At 40.1% G+C, this 18,715-nt stretch overlaps 1 protein-coding gene across 1 annotated transcript in view; it reads left to right on the plus strand.

The window, feature by feature from the left end:
• LOC134205583 (NADP-dependent malic enzyme) overlaps positions 1–18,715 on the plus strand; it is a 63,434-nt gene that overhangs the window by 14,353 nt on the left and 30,366 nt on the right. The window contains exon 2 of the mRNA XM_062680950.1: positions 11,247–11,356. Within this exon, the coding sequence (XP_062536934.1) occupies positions 11,313–11,356 (44 nt within the window). The 5' untranslated portion in view covers positions 11,247–11,312. The remainder of the gene's footprint in view (positions 1–11,246; positions 11,357–18,715) is intronic.

Genomic DNA, 18,715 nt, shown 5'->3' on the forward strand with positions numbered 1-18,715 from the left:
TAGAATTTTTTCCTCTGGTTGAATTGAACCATGTAGGAATTACAATGTTTTCAACTTAAACTAAACTTAACCTATTTAAAACTAAGGGTACAAGGAGTTAATCGTTGCAATAGAAGATTGCAACGATTTTTTTTCTAAAATTGGAAATTATTTTGTTGGACATTTGTTGCAATGTCTCAATATTAGAAATTCTATGAAGTTCATTGGTACTATACCACGGAGGCAACTTCAGAATCATTTTCAAAATTTTATTTTGAATCCTCTGGAGTGCCTTCTTTCTGGTATTGCAGCAACTAGCCCATATTGGCACAGCATACAACATGGCTGGTCTAAAATTTATTTGTAAATCAAAAGTTTGTTCTTAAGACAAAGTTTTGATTTTCTGTTTATAAGTGGATATAGGCACTTAATATATTTGTTACATTTGGCTTGAAGGCCTTCAATGTGATTTTAAAAGTCAATTTTTGATCCAGCAGAAGTCCTAAATATTTAGCTTCGCTAGACCATTTAATGGGAACCCCATTCATAGTGACAACATGTCTGCTGGAAGGTTTCAAATAAGAAGCTTTCGGCTTATGTGGGAAAATTATAAGCTGAGTTTTGGAAGCATTCGGGTAAATTTTCCATTTTGTGGAAAAGTGGAGAAAATAACCAAACTTTTTGCAATCTACTACAAATGACATGAAGGCTTCACCCTTTGGCTGAAAGGCCCGTGTCATCTGCAAACAAAGATTTTTGACATCCTGGGTGTAAATCAGGTAAGTCAGAAGTAAAATGTTATACAATATGGGCCCCAGTATGCTGCCTTGGGGACACTAGCCCTTACAGGTAATCTATCAGATTTAGTATTCTGATAGTTTACCTGCAGTGAGCGATCTGATAAATAATTTTGGATCAGTTTAATGATGTTCAGAGGAAAATTAAAATTCATCAATTTTACAATCAAACCTTCATGCCAAACACTGTCAAATGCTTTCTCTATATCAAGAAGAGCAACTCCAGTCGAATATCCTTCAGATTTGTTGAGCCGAATTAAGTTCGTAACTCTTAATAACTGATGAGTGGTTGAATGCCCATGGCGAAAACCAAATTGCTCATCAGCAAAAATAGAATTGTCATTAATATGAACCATCATTCTATTTAAAATAATCTTTTCAAACAGTTTGCTTATTGAAGAAAGCAAACTGATTGGGCGATAACTAGAAGCCTCAGCTGGATTTTTGTCCGGCTTCAAAATTGGAACAACTTTGGCGTTTTTCCATTTATCTGGAAAGTATGCCAATTGAAAACATTTGTTAAATAAATTAACCAAAAAGGATAAAGAGCTCTCAGGAAGTTTTTGATAAGTATGTAGAAAATACCATCATCACCCGGGGCTTTCATATTTTTAAATTTTCTAGTAATAGATCTCACTTCATCCAAATTAGTTCCCAACGAAGAGTCAAAAACATTATCTTGGTTGAGAATGTCTTCGAAGCTTCGTGTAACCTGATCCTCAATTGGACTAGTGAGACCTAGACTAAAATTATGGGCACTCTCGAACTGCTGAGCAAGTTTTTGAGCCTTTTCGCCATTTGTTAATAAAATTTTATTTCCCTCTTTAAGCGCTGGAATTGGCTTTTGAGGTTTTTTAAGAATCTTCGTTAATTTCCAAAAGGGTTTCGAACTGGGATCCAACTTGGAGACATTATTCTCAAAGTTGGTATTTCTCAGAATAGCGAAACGTTTTTTAATTTCATTTTGCAAATCTCGCCAAATAACTTTCAACGCGGGATCGCGAGTTCTTTGGTATTGCCTTCTTCTCACATTTTTAAGACGGATCAGTAGCTGAAGATCGTCGTCAATAATAATGGAGTTGAATTTAACTTCACATTTCGGAATTGCAATGCCTCTGGCTTCGACAATTAAATTTGTCAAAGATACGAGAGCATTATCAATATCACTTTTGGTATCGAGAGGAATATCAACATCAAAATTCCTATCGATATACGTTTTATATAAATCCCAATCAGCTCTATGATAATTAAAAGTAGAGCTGATTGGATTATAAATGGCTTCTTGTGAGATTTCAAATGTCACAGGAAGGTGATCAGAGTCAAAGTCAGCATGAGTTACCAATTGGCCACACAGCTGACTTGAATCCGTTAAAACTAAATCAATTCTAGACCAACATTTGAAAAGGGCGTAACAGCCAAAATTTATTCCTTTTGATTCTTCGTCTATAAATAAAGCTATATATGGGGACAAAGAATCAGAAGGAATAAATTTTGGCTGTTACGCCCTTTTCAAATGTTGGTCTAGAATTGTAGAAGGATTTCGACTGGAAGAAAAACAAGTTGGTCCATTGGGATATTGAATAGTATAATATCCCGCAGAACAATCTTCAAATAAAATTTTACCATTGGAATTGCTTTGAGCATTATTCCATGAACGGTGTTTGGCATTGAAGTCACCAATTACGAAGAATTTTGATTTGTTGCGAGTCAGAATTTGAAGATCAGCTTTCAACAAATTCTTTTGCTGCCCATTGCATTGAAAAGGCAAGTAGGCTGCAATGAAGGAAAATTGTCCAAAATTTGTTTCAACAGAAACTCCCAAGGTTTCAAAAACTTTGGTTTCAAACGAAGAAAATAATTTATGTTTGATACGTCTATTAATGACAATGGCGACCCCACCACAGGCGCTGTCAAGACGATCATTTCTGTAGATAAAATAGTTCGGATCTCTTTTAATGGAGAGTCCTGGTTTTAAATACGTTTCAGTTATAATGGCAATATGCACATTATGAACTGAAAGGAAGTTGAATAATTCATCTTCCTTACCCTTTAGAGAGCGGGCATTCCAATTTAGAACTTTCACACAATTATTTGGATCCATCGAAACGGAGTCCGATAACAATTTTTTGTGTGTACTTTATACCAACCTGAACAGCTTCAGGAATGGTATTTGCTTTGAACATTGCATCAATCATGTGATGCAATTGTTCAGTTAAAAAATCAAAATCGGAAGCAGTCATGCTACCTGAATCGGCAACATGACCGTTATTTTCCGTTGGGACATGGGTATAAACCTCATTTTGAGAAGAGAAATTTGGTCTACCAGCAGCGATGTTTGCATACGTAGGTACATTGGAAAAATTTGAATTTACTGAAGTGCTTGCTACTCGTTGACGAGCGGCAAAATTTGTTTGTGAATTGTGGTGGGTATGAATTGCTCGACCGGTAACCGGTTTCGTAAGCGTTTGAAAAATTTCTACCCGTCGAACCTGGGATCCGATTGGAATTTCCCGTCATCAATTTTGCACGGGAATTCAAAACTTTTTTGCGTGAAGGGCATTCCCAGAAATTGGATTTATGATTGCCCCCACAGTTTGCGCACTTAAATTTATTGGAATCTTCTCTCACAGGACATGCGTCCTTGGCGTGAGAGGTTCCACCACAAATCATGCATTTAGCATCCATGTGACAATGTTTGGTTCCATGACCCCACTTTTGGCACTTACGGCACTGGGTAGGGTTTTGGAAATTTCCCCCAGGCCTGCGAAAATGTTCCCATGTAACACGGACATGGGACATAATACAGGCCTTTTCCAAACTTTTCATATTATTTAGTTCACTTTTGTTAAAATGAACTAAATAAAATTCTTGAGAAATGCCCCTCTGGGAAGTACCAGAGTGGGATTTCTTTTTCATCTTAATTACTTGGACTGGTGAAAATCCAAGTAATTGAGAAATTTCAATTTTAATCTCATCCAGTGATTTATCATCACTGGGGAGACCTTTCAAGACGACTTTGAACAATCGCTCAGTTTTGTCGTCGTATGTGAAGAATTTATGGCGCTTCTCAGTTAAATAGTGAAGAAGACGTTTGCGATCGTCAAAGGGTCCCGGCAAAACGCGGCAGTCACCCTTCCTAGCAATCTGAAATGAAACCTTGATCCCCTGAAGGTTGCTCAAAATCTCATTCCGGAATCCAGAAAACTCGGCAACAGATACCACAATTGGCGGAATCCTTTGCTTTTTCGCATGAATCGAATCACCTGGGCTAGAGGTAGATTCGATTTGCTCAATTTCATCATTAATCAAATCGAACTGATTGTTCAGTTCGATTGGAGAAGAATTATTTCCGATATTAGAGTTAGAAGGAATATCTGAATTCTCCAGCTTCCTTCTATTTTTTCCGCGCTTGGGCAGGACGGTCTTGAAACCTTGTTTCTTTGAAGGAAGTGGAGAATTCAGAGACTCCCCTTCCTCTTGTTTTTATTAATGCTCATGGCTGAGCGTGGGGACGTGACCTTCTAAGCGGTTTTTGCCCACAACGGTGTCCCTGCAGGATTACCACCGCTTGTCGGAATTTTACTTCCGCAAACGGGTCCAACGTAAAACGAAGGCACGGGTCCTTGCAAAGATCGTAACGGGATCAGTGGGTACAAATAGCGCTAAGAAGCACCGTTGAAATTAAAATAGCTTCGGGTAGTATTAAAAACTTCCTCCCGCAAAGAGAGAAAGAACCGCACAGCACGAAAGCACGATGGGGTCTGAGATATTATTGAGTTAATTGCATATACTTGGGTTGTCCTCTCTTGAGCTTCTTCCTGCCATGTACTTCGTCTTGACGTGTTGATGACTAGTCCAATCCGTTTAGCTTCCCGTTTTACTCTGATGTAGGCTCCATTTTTTTAAAGTTACGTGCTATAATATCAATATCGTCAGCTAAACCAGATAGCTGAACGTGAAATTCGTACCACTCGTGTCAAATGACCGCAAAGAGATATGAACTGGTGAAAATAGTGGAATCTATCCCCTAGAGAGCGCTAATTTTGACCTCGCTTTTTTCTCCAAGGTTTTCTCATTCTTATAATGCGCGAGAAAGGCACTACCAAAGCTAGGTGGATTAATCTGGGTTATTGTTTTACAGTCACCGCCATCTTGATGAGCATGAGCATTATGACCGTACAATTCGTAGTTGCTACTCCGTGGTTTATTAGAACTTGCAAATTGTGCATATAGAGACCGATTATAAGATTTTACAATTCTCCCATTTACTTTCAATATGTTAAACATGTTTGTACCTATCAACAAATGCGAGTTTCGATTTCTTCTTAAAAAGTCGTAGGAAGTAAATGGAATAATCGTTGAATCTTATAATTGTGTATTTTTTTCCTATGACGTAAAACATAATTAATCTGTACAGAGAACCAAATGAATGGTGCTTGGGGTCAGTTGTCTATTCTCATTGCACTCGTTTCGAAACCTCATATATTTTCAGTCAATAACGACGCCGGCCACGACTATATGGTCATATAGGAAAGGAATGATTGTTCGTCCGACTCTTGTTGCTACTTGAGATCGCGTTTACCTCTGCATATCCACAATTGTCTTGGGACAGGGTATTGTTTGAGTTTGAGGCTACAGAACGAAGTTAGAAAGTACGTATAGGCTCATGTGCCTAAGAGTTGCGAGCGCGTACCGTACCGTGTCGCACGATGCACTCTGCGTCATCACCGGTATGATGCCTATTGACATCGTTATCGGTGAAGACATAGAGTGCTTTGAAATGCGCGGCACGAGAGGCATCCGCAGGACGGTCAGGTTGGCCTCAATGGTCAAATGGCAGCGTGCGTGGGACAGTTCCACTAAGGGTAGATGGACACATAGGTTGATACCGGAGATAGGTACGTGGGTCAAGAGGCGCCATGGGGAAATCACTTTCCACCTGACCCAGGTCCTTACAGGCCATGGTTGCTTCAGACAGTACCTACACCGGTTCGGACACTCGGCCTCGCCCGAGTGTCCGGTGTGCGCGGGTTTATAGGAAACGGTGGAACACGTGTTGTTCGTGTGCCCGCGTTTTCGCACAATGCGTGACCACATGCTTGCCACATGTGGTCTGGATACCACCGGACAACCTAGTCCGGAAGATGTGTAAAGATGAAGTTGGCTGGAACGCCGTTTTATCGCCTATCGTCCAAATCGTCTCGGAGCTACACATAAGGTGGCGCGTGGACTCGAGGAATGGCTAGCTCAGGCGCAAACAAGAGGTGGTCCAAGGGTTCGGAGTCGGCTTCATGGGTCATACCGGTGCCCTGTGGTCGAACTCGATCCTTTTATCGAACAAGTGGCCGCGTGAAGAACAACATGGTATCGTCGCTTTCGCGGCGTCGGTCAACCGGGCGGGTTCCGAGCCCGAGGACGGAAAGGGGTGCTCGTCAAGGCTGGGGCAGGCGTAGGCACCGCATCGGCAAGTCCCTCTGTGTGCTGGCGAATAGACCCTATCGCAGGGAGGTTAATTTGGGGTGCACGCGGCATCATCATTCTTGATACCAGTCGTGCAGAGGGAAGCAGGCGCGAAGTCGACCCTTCCCACCTTCCAAGGACATAGGGCGTGGTAAGGCCACCTGGAAAGCCGGCAACGTGTTGGCACGATACCATGGTGTTTTTCTAAAACAGCGAGTCGATGTTCGATGCTGCAAGGACACGAGGGTGCGTTATGCACTGGCCCCCCTTTGAAGCATTACTTTCTGGTTGTACCGAAGGGACGATGGGCTTGGCGGCAATGGAAACGGTTTAGCGGGTCGGGGATGCAGTCCTGCCTCCCTCGTTTGCTGTTGGAGGTGGCCCCTAACCCCGCACTTCCTGGACAACCCAGGATGTCTGTTGAGCAGATTCCCCCTCCATTGCTTAGGACGAAAAAAAGGGTATTGTTTGAGATACAAATTATATTCTATCTGGATTCACTTCGGTAAGCGATACGATCTATGGGATGGGATAAGTTAATGCGCATTAAAATAATCTGCCAAGATTAAATTACTTACCCGTCAGCCGAAGCAAAACAAACCACTTTTAAAGACCGCCTAATCGTTCTGTGTGCTTTTCAAAACACGATAAAATGCACACAAAATAATTTACTTGACGGCCGCACAGAGTAGATCAAATTAGTAGTTTGTGCAACTAGTTGCAAAAAGATGATTTTTTCAGCACGAGTTGTACATTTATCCAACGAGGCTTGCCGAGTTGGATAAATACTACGAGTGCTGAAAAAATCGAGTTTTGCAACGAGTTGCACACGCTATTTTTTGCAATGACAAAAAATGGGCTTAAATATGATATATCTGGACCAAAATAGTACAATTTTATTTATTTAACATGACCAATCTTACCAAAAAATCATGTTGCTGTAGAAAACAAACAGATTCCATGTTATCGTGCCCCATTGTGTGTTCGACAGACAATAAAGTGATAAATAAACCTGCCTTTGGAGAATTGGATGTCATGTCCATCAAATTATTTCATTTATTACGTGACACAAAGAATACACTATTTGAACACTCACCCAAGCCAATTTAGCTAAATGTGGTCATGTAACTATTGTTCTAATGCTGGTTTTCCATTATAGCACCCAAATGAGTGCTATAATGGATTTTATGCAACCCATTTGAGTTGCATAATGTTCATTAAAGCACCCATGTCATTGGTATGGAAAAGTAGGCCGTTTTATCACTCAAACGCCAACTGTAAACCAGGTATTATGATCAGGAATTGCAAAAAGGTATTTAAGATTATCGCGCGAACTAATTACATGCTACACAAAACACGATCAAACGTTCGTGAACATTCGTTTGAACAGATCTCATTCGATTTTGGCAAATAAGCGTTTTCTCGCAAAATTTTCTTGTGCGGTTTTTTCACTCTAGTTTTGATATCTAATCAGTTTTTAGGGAGCATTATAAGAGCAATGTAGAAGCAATTAAAAAAAAAATTAAAAAAATTGGATTGCCAAAATCGAATGGTTTATTGGCAGAACCGAGCGTTGCCAAAATCAAATGACTTTATTGCCAAAATCGAATGAGTTCTGTATTCAATTTTCACTTCGACCGCGCAAAGCAGAACAAACACGACCGGATCGTGCGACTACTTGCTGCACAAAGCAACTTTTATACATTCACCACCATCCGGTCCGATAACCGAATGGCTCACCCTTCATCTGCATAATATGGTTATTTGCCAAGAATTAGAATTTCAGTAATTTTATTAAAATCAAACCTTTTTGATTTTGATTTTAATAAAATTACTGAAATTCTAATTCTTGGCAAATAACCATATTATGCAGATGAAGGGTGAGCCATTCGGTTATCGGACCGGATCAAATCTTTTTTTTTAAGCGGGCTTGGTAGTCATATGGCTACTGTTTCTGCCTCATACGCAGGAGGTCGTGGGTTCAATCCCAGGTCCGTTCCATTCTCCTACTCTGTATCTTTCTCTTTATTTCTCATGTTCTAGCAATCGCTAGAACTGGAAATGCACTTCCATACCGTTTCCATTACTATTCCTATACCTTCAACTTGAGTATTCTACCAGTAATCTGATAGAATTGGAAATGAACTATAGAGCTCGTTTCCTACATCCAATTAGAAATTCCATCAGTTACCTTCTCCTATCTATCACATTGGCAGCTCGTTAACCAAGACGGACCTCTGCCTCTCCAACCTAACCCAGAAATCCAAAAATTCCGCATGAACTCGTGGCAAGTGCAGAGGTTTATTCGGCTTGCAGTGGGCGAGTGATTGCATCATCATTTCCTCCCCTTCCCTATATTGACTTGCATTCTGACGTGGCAGGCGCCAGTATGACCTAACAAATGAGATCACCAGTACTTGTACATTGAAGATGTGTGCTAGTCCCAAGCAAACATCTGTTGGTTCCCTGTGCAAGAACAGCTGATCTGGTCATAATGGAGTAGCAACTATGAGCAGTCAATCAAGCTCAAGCTCAAGCAATTTTATTAAAATCAAATCTTTTTTACTGTATACATTTTACTGTATACACATAGCGGGTCGATAGCTCAGATCCTAATAATGGTATTCACGTATATCTACAACTGATTGACTTTTTAGCGTTACAGAGGTAAATAAAAGAAACGTTATTAACCCTCTACCGCCCAAGACTACTTTTAGACGAGGTACTTAGTTTATTTTTTTTTTATTTAAAAAGTTTAGATTTCGAAAAGTTTTTGATGTCGATCAATAAACTAAACTTCAATGCATGTTTAAAAGTAGTTTGTGCAACTAGTTGCAAAAAAATGTTTTTTCCAGCACAAGTTGTACGTTTATCCAACGAGGCTTGCCGAGCTCGACAAGCCTTGAAGCGATAGATGAACTTGCTTTTTAAAAATTCTGATGCCATGTCCATCAAACTATTTAATTTATTACGCGACGCAGAGAATATACTATTTGAACATTTACCCAAGCTAATTCAGCAAAATGTAGTCATAAAACTACTTTTTTGCAATTCCGGATCATAATACCTGGTTTACAGTTGACATTTGAGTGATGAAACGGCCTACTTTTCCATACCAATGACGGGTGCTTTAATGAACATTATGCAACTCAAATGGGTTGCACAATAGTAGTTTGTGCAACTAGTTGCAAAGAGATGAATTTTTCAACACGAGTTGTACGTTTATTCAACGAAGCTTGCCGCGTTGTATAAATATTACGAGTGCTGAAAAAATCGAGTTTTGCAACGAGTTGCACACGCTATTTTTTGCAATGACGGAAAATGGACTTTAAATTGATAAATCTGTAACAAAATTGTACTGCCTAATTTACTCCACATGATCATTCTTGCCAATAAATTATGTTGCTGCGGAGGAAATCAGATTCCATATTACCGTGCTACATTGCATAGTTCGATAAGCCGTGAAACGATAGATGTACTTGACTTTGGAAATTTTTGATGTCGTGTCCACCAAAAACTATTTAATTTGATACGGGGCGCATAAAATACACTATTTGAGCACTTACCGAAGCTAATTCAGCAAAATGTAGTCATGTAACTACTGTTCTGATGTTGGTTTTTCATTATAGCACCCAAATGAGTGTTATAATGAATATTATGCAACCCATTTGAGTTGCATAATGTTCATTAAAGCACCCATTTCGTTGGTATGGAAAAGTAGGCCGTTTTATCACTCAAAGACAAACTGTAAACCAGATATTATGATCAGGAATTGCAAAAAATCCATTATAGCACTCATTTGAGTGCTATAATGAAAAACCAGCATTAGAACAGTAGTTACATGACCACATTTATCTCAATTAGCTTGGGTGAGTGTTTAAATGGTGTATTCTCCGTGTCACATAATAAATGAAATAATTTAATGGGCATAACATCAAATTCTCCTAAGGCAGGTATATCTATCGCTTTATGGTCTGTCGAGCATACAATGGGGCACGATAACATGGAATATGTTTGTTTCCAGCAGCAGCATGATATTTTGGCAAGATTGATCATGTGAAGTAAATAAAATTGCACCATTTTGGTACAGATTTATCATATTAAAGCCCATTTTTTATCATTGCAAAAAATAGCGTGTGCAACTCGTTGCAAAACTCGATTTTTTCAGCCCTTGTAGTATTTATCCAACTCGGCAAGCCTCGTTGGACAAACGTACAACTCGTGCTGAAAAAATCATCTTTTTGCAACTAGTTGCACAAACTACTATTCTGATGTTAGTTTTTCATTATAGCCCCCAAATGAGTGCTATAATGGATTTTATGTATCTCAAATGAGTTGCATAATGGTCATTGAGCCACCCAATTTGTTAGTATGGACAAGTAGGCTGTTTTATCACTCAAAGATAAACAAAGATAAACTCGGTCCGGCCCATGATGTTTTCGGGTGGGAAACATTCTCGACTCGCTGGGCATAGTGTATCCATTGTACTTGCCCTACTCATGCAATGTCGGACATAGAAAAGCTTTCAATTAATAACTGAGGAAATGCTAATAGAATACTAAGTTGAAAGCAGGCCAAGTTTCAGCTGGAATGTAGAGCCATAGAGAAAGAAAAAGATCAATGATTGTTTACTGACCCTGTTAAGCAAACCACTCCCATAAACAGAATAAAATCCAAACTCCATGTTTGAATACAGCCTGTTATAAATAGATTCATTAACAAAAGTGTCATTCCTTCCGACTTCCGTGTTTGCTAAATTTGATTGATACAACCGGTGTGCAACCTTTTCCACCTGTCGACACGCTCACAGGATTCGCCGCCAACGGCTAGAGTAAATCTAGAACAGTGACATTCAAACGAAGCATCCGGTCGATCGGTAAGCGGCACACATTCGAGATCCGCGAGCAAACAAAAACCCAACCAATTATTAGTTCTCGCCGTGTGGAAGTGTATCATTAGCCTATTCGACAAGGTGGAAGTGAACAATCAAATTGGTTTTCCTACCAGCAGGCATCCACTAGAAGCCACCGCACACTCACTGCCACTCGATCGAAGGAACCAGCCCCGACGGTAACCATGGGAAACGCTTGCTCAGATAACTCCAAAACACCAATACCTGGGTGAGTACCTACGATGCGCAATAAAGTCATTAATCAGGAACTAACTTCCTAGTTGTCTATTTGAACTAAATACAACCAGCCTAAGGGCATAGCAAAAAAAATATGACAGACGTAATTTTCAATAATAATCCCAAATAATTTGTGTGTTATGGCTTTTATTTGTGTTTATGGCTTTAATTTGTGTGTTATGGTTTTGCTCCCACACTGCTTACCTGTCAAGCTTCAGTGACTCGGTACTCTGATTAGTCCGTGTCTATTAAATCAAGGTCAAAGATTATTAACTGTTCAGCGTGTCTGTGGCCCTGTCTCATACGCTGCCGCTCAGTGATTCGAAATTGAAAACAAAATATGAATCGCAGCAATCATTGCTCGAAAACCATCTTTTTTCATTTTTATTGGCATCGCAGTTGTTTTTCAAATTTCGTAGATCACCTCCATTTTTGTCGATCACATGACAGAACTCCATCATTCGTATATTATCCAGTAGAAGATGACCAAAATACACAGGACACGGGACTATGGAATTTATTACATAATTACATTACAAAATTACATAATTGCAAATATGATGTAGGCTACTGGATCTCCAGTTTGTATCTTTGTCCAGTTTGGATCTTTGCAAAGAATACATAGGATTATCCATGCGGAAAAAAATTTCTGTCTGCAAAACATTACACTATAATTTCTTACAAGGAACACTCACAAATTCATGCAATAGTAGTCAAACAAAATCTTCATTCCTAATAACTGTTACAATATGTAATCTGAATGTCAAGATCTTGTGCTAGACGTAGAACCAACACCATTCTCATAGACGGAGCCAAAATTAGTTTTCTGTCGTACGTTCAAATCTTCGATATGAGTGGATAGGAGTCAATCCGCATATTTTGAATGGATAGCCCCTTTATTCACCCATCTTGAAGGTAGGAAAAGAATTAAAATAAGCAATCAATTTTAAAGTGATTCATCATAGATTAAGAAAAGAATAAATTCAACGGTGGAAATAACATCGATACGCGCAAGATCAATATAGACATCAATATAGAAGTACAGGCAACATTTTCTCTACATTATTCACAACCCAGAACACTAATCACGTGATCCTTACTGGTGAATCATGACATCCACTTCACAGATAATTTATTGCGACACGAACGAACAACACAATGTAAAAAATATTTACTGTTTCACCTGTTAGGCATCTCAATGAGAAAACGGAACGATCACATCAGACAAAGTCCACCGTACCACCATGTACTCTCGATCAACCTTGAACTGATCGAGAGCATAATATGTCAAGATTGAATCTGGTGCGTTTAATTTGCTCGACAGTCCACACTATGCCCACCTCAAAGAGCGGCACCGCGCGTTGCTAAACAAATATCGACAGGACAAGTTCAGGCGCGAAAATTCCCTTCGCGTGCAGTTCCAACTGTTTATGGCAAGATATTTGCAAGCCCGTTCGACGGACGTCAAATGTCAGTTTCTTTTCTGCTCTGACCTATACCTACCGAGTAAACCTGCTCAATCCGCGAAGACAGTGCGGCGACGCCCTGCAACAGTCGATTGCGCAACTGCAGCCATGCGTCGATCGCAAGTTCACCGAGCATTTATGCAATTGAATGTTCTACACTGCGGCGGGACATGACTATGACGTTCACTTGACCTTAGCCTTTCATATAGAATAGTGATACTGATGCTGACGCGACAGACGTCCGTAGGTTTGATAAATACGTCACCGGGAGTCATAATAAAACATTCAAGCCGAGAGTTACATGCAGTGTGCCATATAGATCAGAGCACGTGATAAGGAACTTGTTTAGGATCTAGATCACTATCGCACTGATCATAAACTGATCAGTTTCATGTCATCGCGCCATTCGATTTGGTACTTAGTCAAGGTTGAAGCGTACGTACAATATGGATTATAGTTACGTACAGTGCTAACACACACAATAAATAGTGATCGAAAGCTGCCACTTTGGATCCAGTAAACTAATTAGGATTTATCGGATGTTCTAATCACTGTGGGGTTTTCAATGAGCCTGAAATAATTGATTTAATTTTGGGTAGTATTATTGTTTTGATTTATCAGAGCATGTTGCTATTTCATGTTAACAGTGTAAGCAAAATACAAGGTTCCTAATGATGGTAAACACAAAGTAACTCTTGAAGGCATTTCCGACGTTCTTGAATTTCCCCAAGAACTCATCCGAAAGTTACGGAGATAAATTCGGAGATAAATCCAGAAATTCCTTCGGAAAATCTTCAGAACATTCCTTTAAAAATTCAAAAAAGCAATTCTAAGAAATTTTCGAAAAATTCTTCGGAAATTCCTTTATGAATTCTTTTAGGAATTTCTTTAGAAATTCTTTATGAAATTCCTTGAAAATTTCTTTGAAAATACCTTCGGAAATATTTAAGGAAAATCCTTCAGAAATTCCTCAGAAATCCCTACAAAAATTGTTTAAGGAATACCTTAGGAAATTATTTTAGGAAGTTGTTCGGAAATTGATTTAATAATTTCTTCGGAATATGTTTTAGAAAATCCTTCAGAAATTTTTTTGGGAACTCCTCCCGCAGGGGAGGGAACAATCACGCCAGGAATTTCTTTTGTCATTCGTCCAGAGGAACCTTCGAAAAAATCTCTGGAAAGGCCTTTGTAAATTTCTCTGGAAATATCTTAGAAACTTCCTCCATGAAGTCCTTCAAAAATCCTCCTTAAAAAAGCTTAGCTTGATTGACTGTACACATCGTAGTTGCTAGAAACAACAAACTTGCACAACTCATAAAATGAATAGCTTTCCTGGGATTAGAAAACCATTCTCACTGGACATGATTTGGAGTTTCAATCATTAAACACCAATAACAATGCCTGCCACGTCCTCACAGTCAATTAAGGATTAGGGGAGAAAAATTAGTCCAACACTCGTTGCTACAAGAGACCGAGGAATCCTCTGCATCTCCGTGAGTGCCACGGGAAGGAGATGTGTAATTAGATGATAAGGTATCTATAGAAAGTCGCCTTGGTAAGCGACTATTGATTTATTTATTCCGAACGCGCGCGATCGTTCTGCTTTTCGTAACATGAAAAAACGCACACTGATTAACTTTATCACCAACCGCACTATGCAGAACCAGTGGCGTAGCCAGAAAATTGGTCTGGGGGGGAATTTCCCGAAGATTTTTTTTTTTGAAAAAAAAAATTCTTCTAAATGTGTTGGCGCTGGGGGGGGGGGGTTATGCCCAAAACCACCCCCTGCGGCTACGCCACTGTGCAGAACACAATATTTCGGGAGATCTCGCGATCGTTCTGCAGTTTGTAACATGAAAAAAACGTGCATTCCATTCGAAAATCCTCCTATAAAAAACATATAAAATGTCTTCCGAAATTCGGAAAGAATATCCGAAGGCCTCTAGGAGATTCCTATCAAATTTCCGGAGGAATGTTGGAAGGAATTCCTAAAAAAATTGAAAGAATTTCTTGATGATGTTCTGAATAAATTTCGTAGGAACTTCAAAAAGAATTTTTCCTAGAGATTCCAGAGGGATTTCTTAAAGAATACTTGAAGAATTTCTTTAAGAAATTCCTGAAATAATAACATCAGCAATTTCTCAAAAGATAAGTTCAAAGGAATTCCGAAATCAATTTCCGCATAAATTTCTAAACCAAAAAGAAATCATAAAGAAATTTCCGAAGGAATTCTCGAAGGGTTTCGGAAGGTTTTGAAGGTGCAATCACATTGCTGAACGCCGCCTACAAGGTACTCTCCCAAATTTTATGCCGTCGACTAGCACCAACTGCAAGGGAGTTCGTGGGGCAGTACCAGGCGGGTTTTATGGGCGAACGCTCCACCACGGACCAGGTGTTCGTCATTCGCCAAGTACTGCAGAAATGCCGCGAATACAACGTGCCCACACATCATCTATTCATCGACTTCAAAGCCGCATATGATACAATCGATCACGACCAGTTATGGCAGCTAATGCACGAACACGGATTTCCGGATAAACTGACACGGTTGATCAAAGCGACGATGGATCGGGTGATGTGCGTAGTTCGAGTTTCAGGGGTATTCTCGAGTCCCTTCGAAACACGCAGAGGGTTACGGCAAGGTGATGGTCTTTCGTGTCTGCTATTCAACATAGCTTTGGAAGGGGTAATACGAAGAGCAGGGATTAACACGAGTGGTACAATTTTCAATAAGTCCGTCCAGCTATTTGACTTCGCCGACGACATAGATATTATGGCACGTAACTTTGAGAAGATGGAGGAAGCCTACATCAGACTGAAGAGGGAAGCTAAGCGGATCGGACTAGTCATCAACACGTTGAAGACGAAGTACGTGATAGGGAGAGGTTCAAGAGAAGACAATGTGAGCCACCCACCGCGAGTTTGCATCGGTGGTGACGAAATCGAGGTGGTAGAAGAATTTGTGTACTTGGGCTCACTGGTGACTGCCGAAAATGACACCAGCAGAGAAATTCGGAGACGCATAGTGGCTGGAAATCGTACGTACTTTGGACTCCGCAAGACGCTCCGATCGAATAGAGTTCGCCGCCGTACCAAACTGACTATCTATAAAAGGCTCATTAGACCGGTAGTCCTCTACGGACACGAGACCTGGACGATGCTCGTGGAGGACCAACGCGCACTTGGAGTTTTCGAAAGGAAAGTGCTGCATACCATGGAGGAGGCGTGGAGGAGGTGAATGAACCACGAGTTGCATCAGCTGTTGGGAGAACCATCCATCGTTCACACCGCGAAAATCGGACGACTGCGGTGGGCCGGGCACGTAGCCAGAATGTCGGACCGTAACCCGGTGAAAATGGTTCTCGACAACGATCCGACGGGCACAAGAAGGCGAGGTGCGCAGCGGGCAAGGTGGATCGATCAGGTGGAAGATGACTTGCGGACCCTCCGTAGACTGCGTGGTTGGCGACGTGTAGCCATGGACCGAGCCGAATGTAGAAGACTCTTATATACTGCACAGGCCACTTCGCCCTTAGTCTGAATAAATAATAAATAATAATTCGGAAGGTTTTTCTAAAACAATTTCCGTAGTTTTTTTTCCGAAGAATTTTCCAATGGAATTTAAGAATTCATTAAGGAATTTCGAATAAATCTTGGAAGGAATTTCCGAAGAAATTCTTAAGACGCAAACATTCCTTAAGGATTTTTTAAAGTTTTCCTATAGGAATATTTGAAGGAATATCTTGCATTTCAAAAAGAATTTCTGGATCTATCTCCGAAGTAATTTCCTGATCCTGTCGAAAGAATCCCTGGAGGAATTTCCAAAGGAATTTTTGAAGGAATGCACAGTGAAAGAAAATTTCAGAAATTCCTTCAGGAGTTCCATCGGAAATTTCTTTAGCAATTAGTTCGGAGATTCCTGAAAGAAATTTCATTGAAACTACGTGCGCTGAAAGTTTTGCCAAAGGAACTCCTGAAGGAAGTTCTGGCGGAGTTTCCAAAAGAATTCTTAGACAAAGTTTTGAAGGAATTTTCGAAAGAATTACTTAAGGAATTTTTGAAGGTATACCTTGAGGAGAAAGAGAAGAAATTTACGATGGCATTCCGGGAGGAATTTTTGAATGAATTGAATTGAATTTCTGGATGACTAACCGCATTTTTTCCTGAGAGTATTTTTCATGCAAAATTGTCGGGATAATTTTCTTTACAAACTTTTGAAAAAAATGAAGTATTAGCTGGATGAATACTGGAGAAATCTCCGGAGCAACTCCTGAAGTAGATTCCCAAGGAATAATAGAGAATACTAGTTGACCCGGCAGACGTTGTCCTGCATAGTAGGCGAGAATGTGCATTCCGAACTGCCCATGTAATGTTCGCATAGGAATCACAATTTTAGTTATTCATGGTTTGCTCAACTTTACTCGTAATGTTCCCATTTGAAAGTATCATATAAACCCGTCGGAAACTATAATGAATGTTTCTGCTGAAGAAATGAAAAAAATCCATCCAGCCGTTTTCGAGTTATGCGGATACGAACACAGACCATTTCATTTTTATATATAAGATTCGAAGAAGTATGATGATGGATCGACTGGTGTCATGAACTTATAATTATTTGAATTCTCGTTTGGCAGTGTATAATATCCATAATATCCATTGCCGATATCTATAATACATAACGTATTCGGCTGGTCCTTTTCCGATGACACTAGGCCACACATTTGGCGATCCTTGCTGGGTATGATTTGGACTTTACGTTAATTTTTCGATTCACCAGAAAACCTGGCTGTTTATCAAATTAATAAACGCCGCATCGGAAAAGGATGGGCCGATCAAAGTTAATAAATAAAAACGCATAATGAAACTACAAAAAGGGTGGGTGCTGCTAGCAAAAGAGCGAGGTACGTGTGAAAAATCGCTAAAATATTTTGAGTGCGAGTGGTGCTCGCAAAAGTGCTCAGTGCGTAATGAAATCGCTGAAACGTTGTGAGCGCGACTGGTGCTCGCATAAGTGTCTAGTATGTATCTAAATCGCTAAACATTTTGAGCGCAAGTGCTGCTCGCAAAAGTGCGCAGTACGTGTGGAAAAGGGCTAAAATATGTTGAGCTCGAGTGGTGCTCGCATAAGTGCTCATTGCGTATCCAGATCGCTAAAACATTTTGTGCTTAAGTGGTGCACGCTCGCAGTAGTGCTCAGAGCGTCTGAAAAATCGCTAAAATATTTTAAGCGCGAGTGAGTTTCGCAAAAGTGCTCAGTGATTGTGGAAAATCGCTAAAATATTTTAAGCGCTAGTGGTGCTCGCAAAAGTGCTCAGTGATTGTGGAAAATCGCTAAAATATTTTGAGCGCGAGTGGTGCTCGCACGTATCCAGATCGCTAAAACATTTTGTGCCCGAGTGGTGCATGCTCAAAGTGCTCAGTGCGTCTCAGAAATCGCTAAAATATTTGGAGCGCGAGTTATGCTCGCATAAGTGCTAGGTGCGTATTCAAATTGTTAAAACATTTTGGGCGCGAATGGTTCTTGCCAAGTGGTCTGTTCGTAATGAAATCGCAAAACATTTTGAGCGCGAGTTGTGCTCGTAAAAGTGCTCAGTACGTATCAAAATCGCTAAAACATTTTGTGCGCGAGTGATGCTCGCAAAAGTGCTCAGTGCGTGTGGAAAATCGCTTAAATATTTCGAGCGCGAGTAGTGCACGCAATAGTGCCAAGTGTGTATTCAAATTGTTAAAACATTTTGAGCGCGAATGGTGCTTGCAAAAGTGGTCTGTTCGTAATGAAATCGCAAAACATTTTGAGCGCGAGTGGAGCTTGCAAATGTGGTCAGTGTGTTCTAATATGTACACTCCTATAATTAAAATAATTACACCCCTATATCTAGTTCCGG

This window comes from Armigeres subalbatus, chromosome 1 (assembly GCF_024139115.2).
Source record: "Armigeres subalbatus isolate Guangzhou_Male chromosome 1, GZ_Asu_2, whole genome shotgun sequence".
In the NCBI taxonomy this organism is placed as follows: Eukaryota; Metazoa; Arthropoda; class Insecta; order Diptera; family Culicidae; genus Armigeres; species Armigeres subalbatus.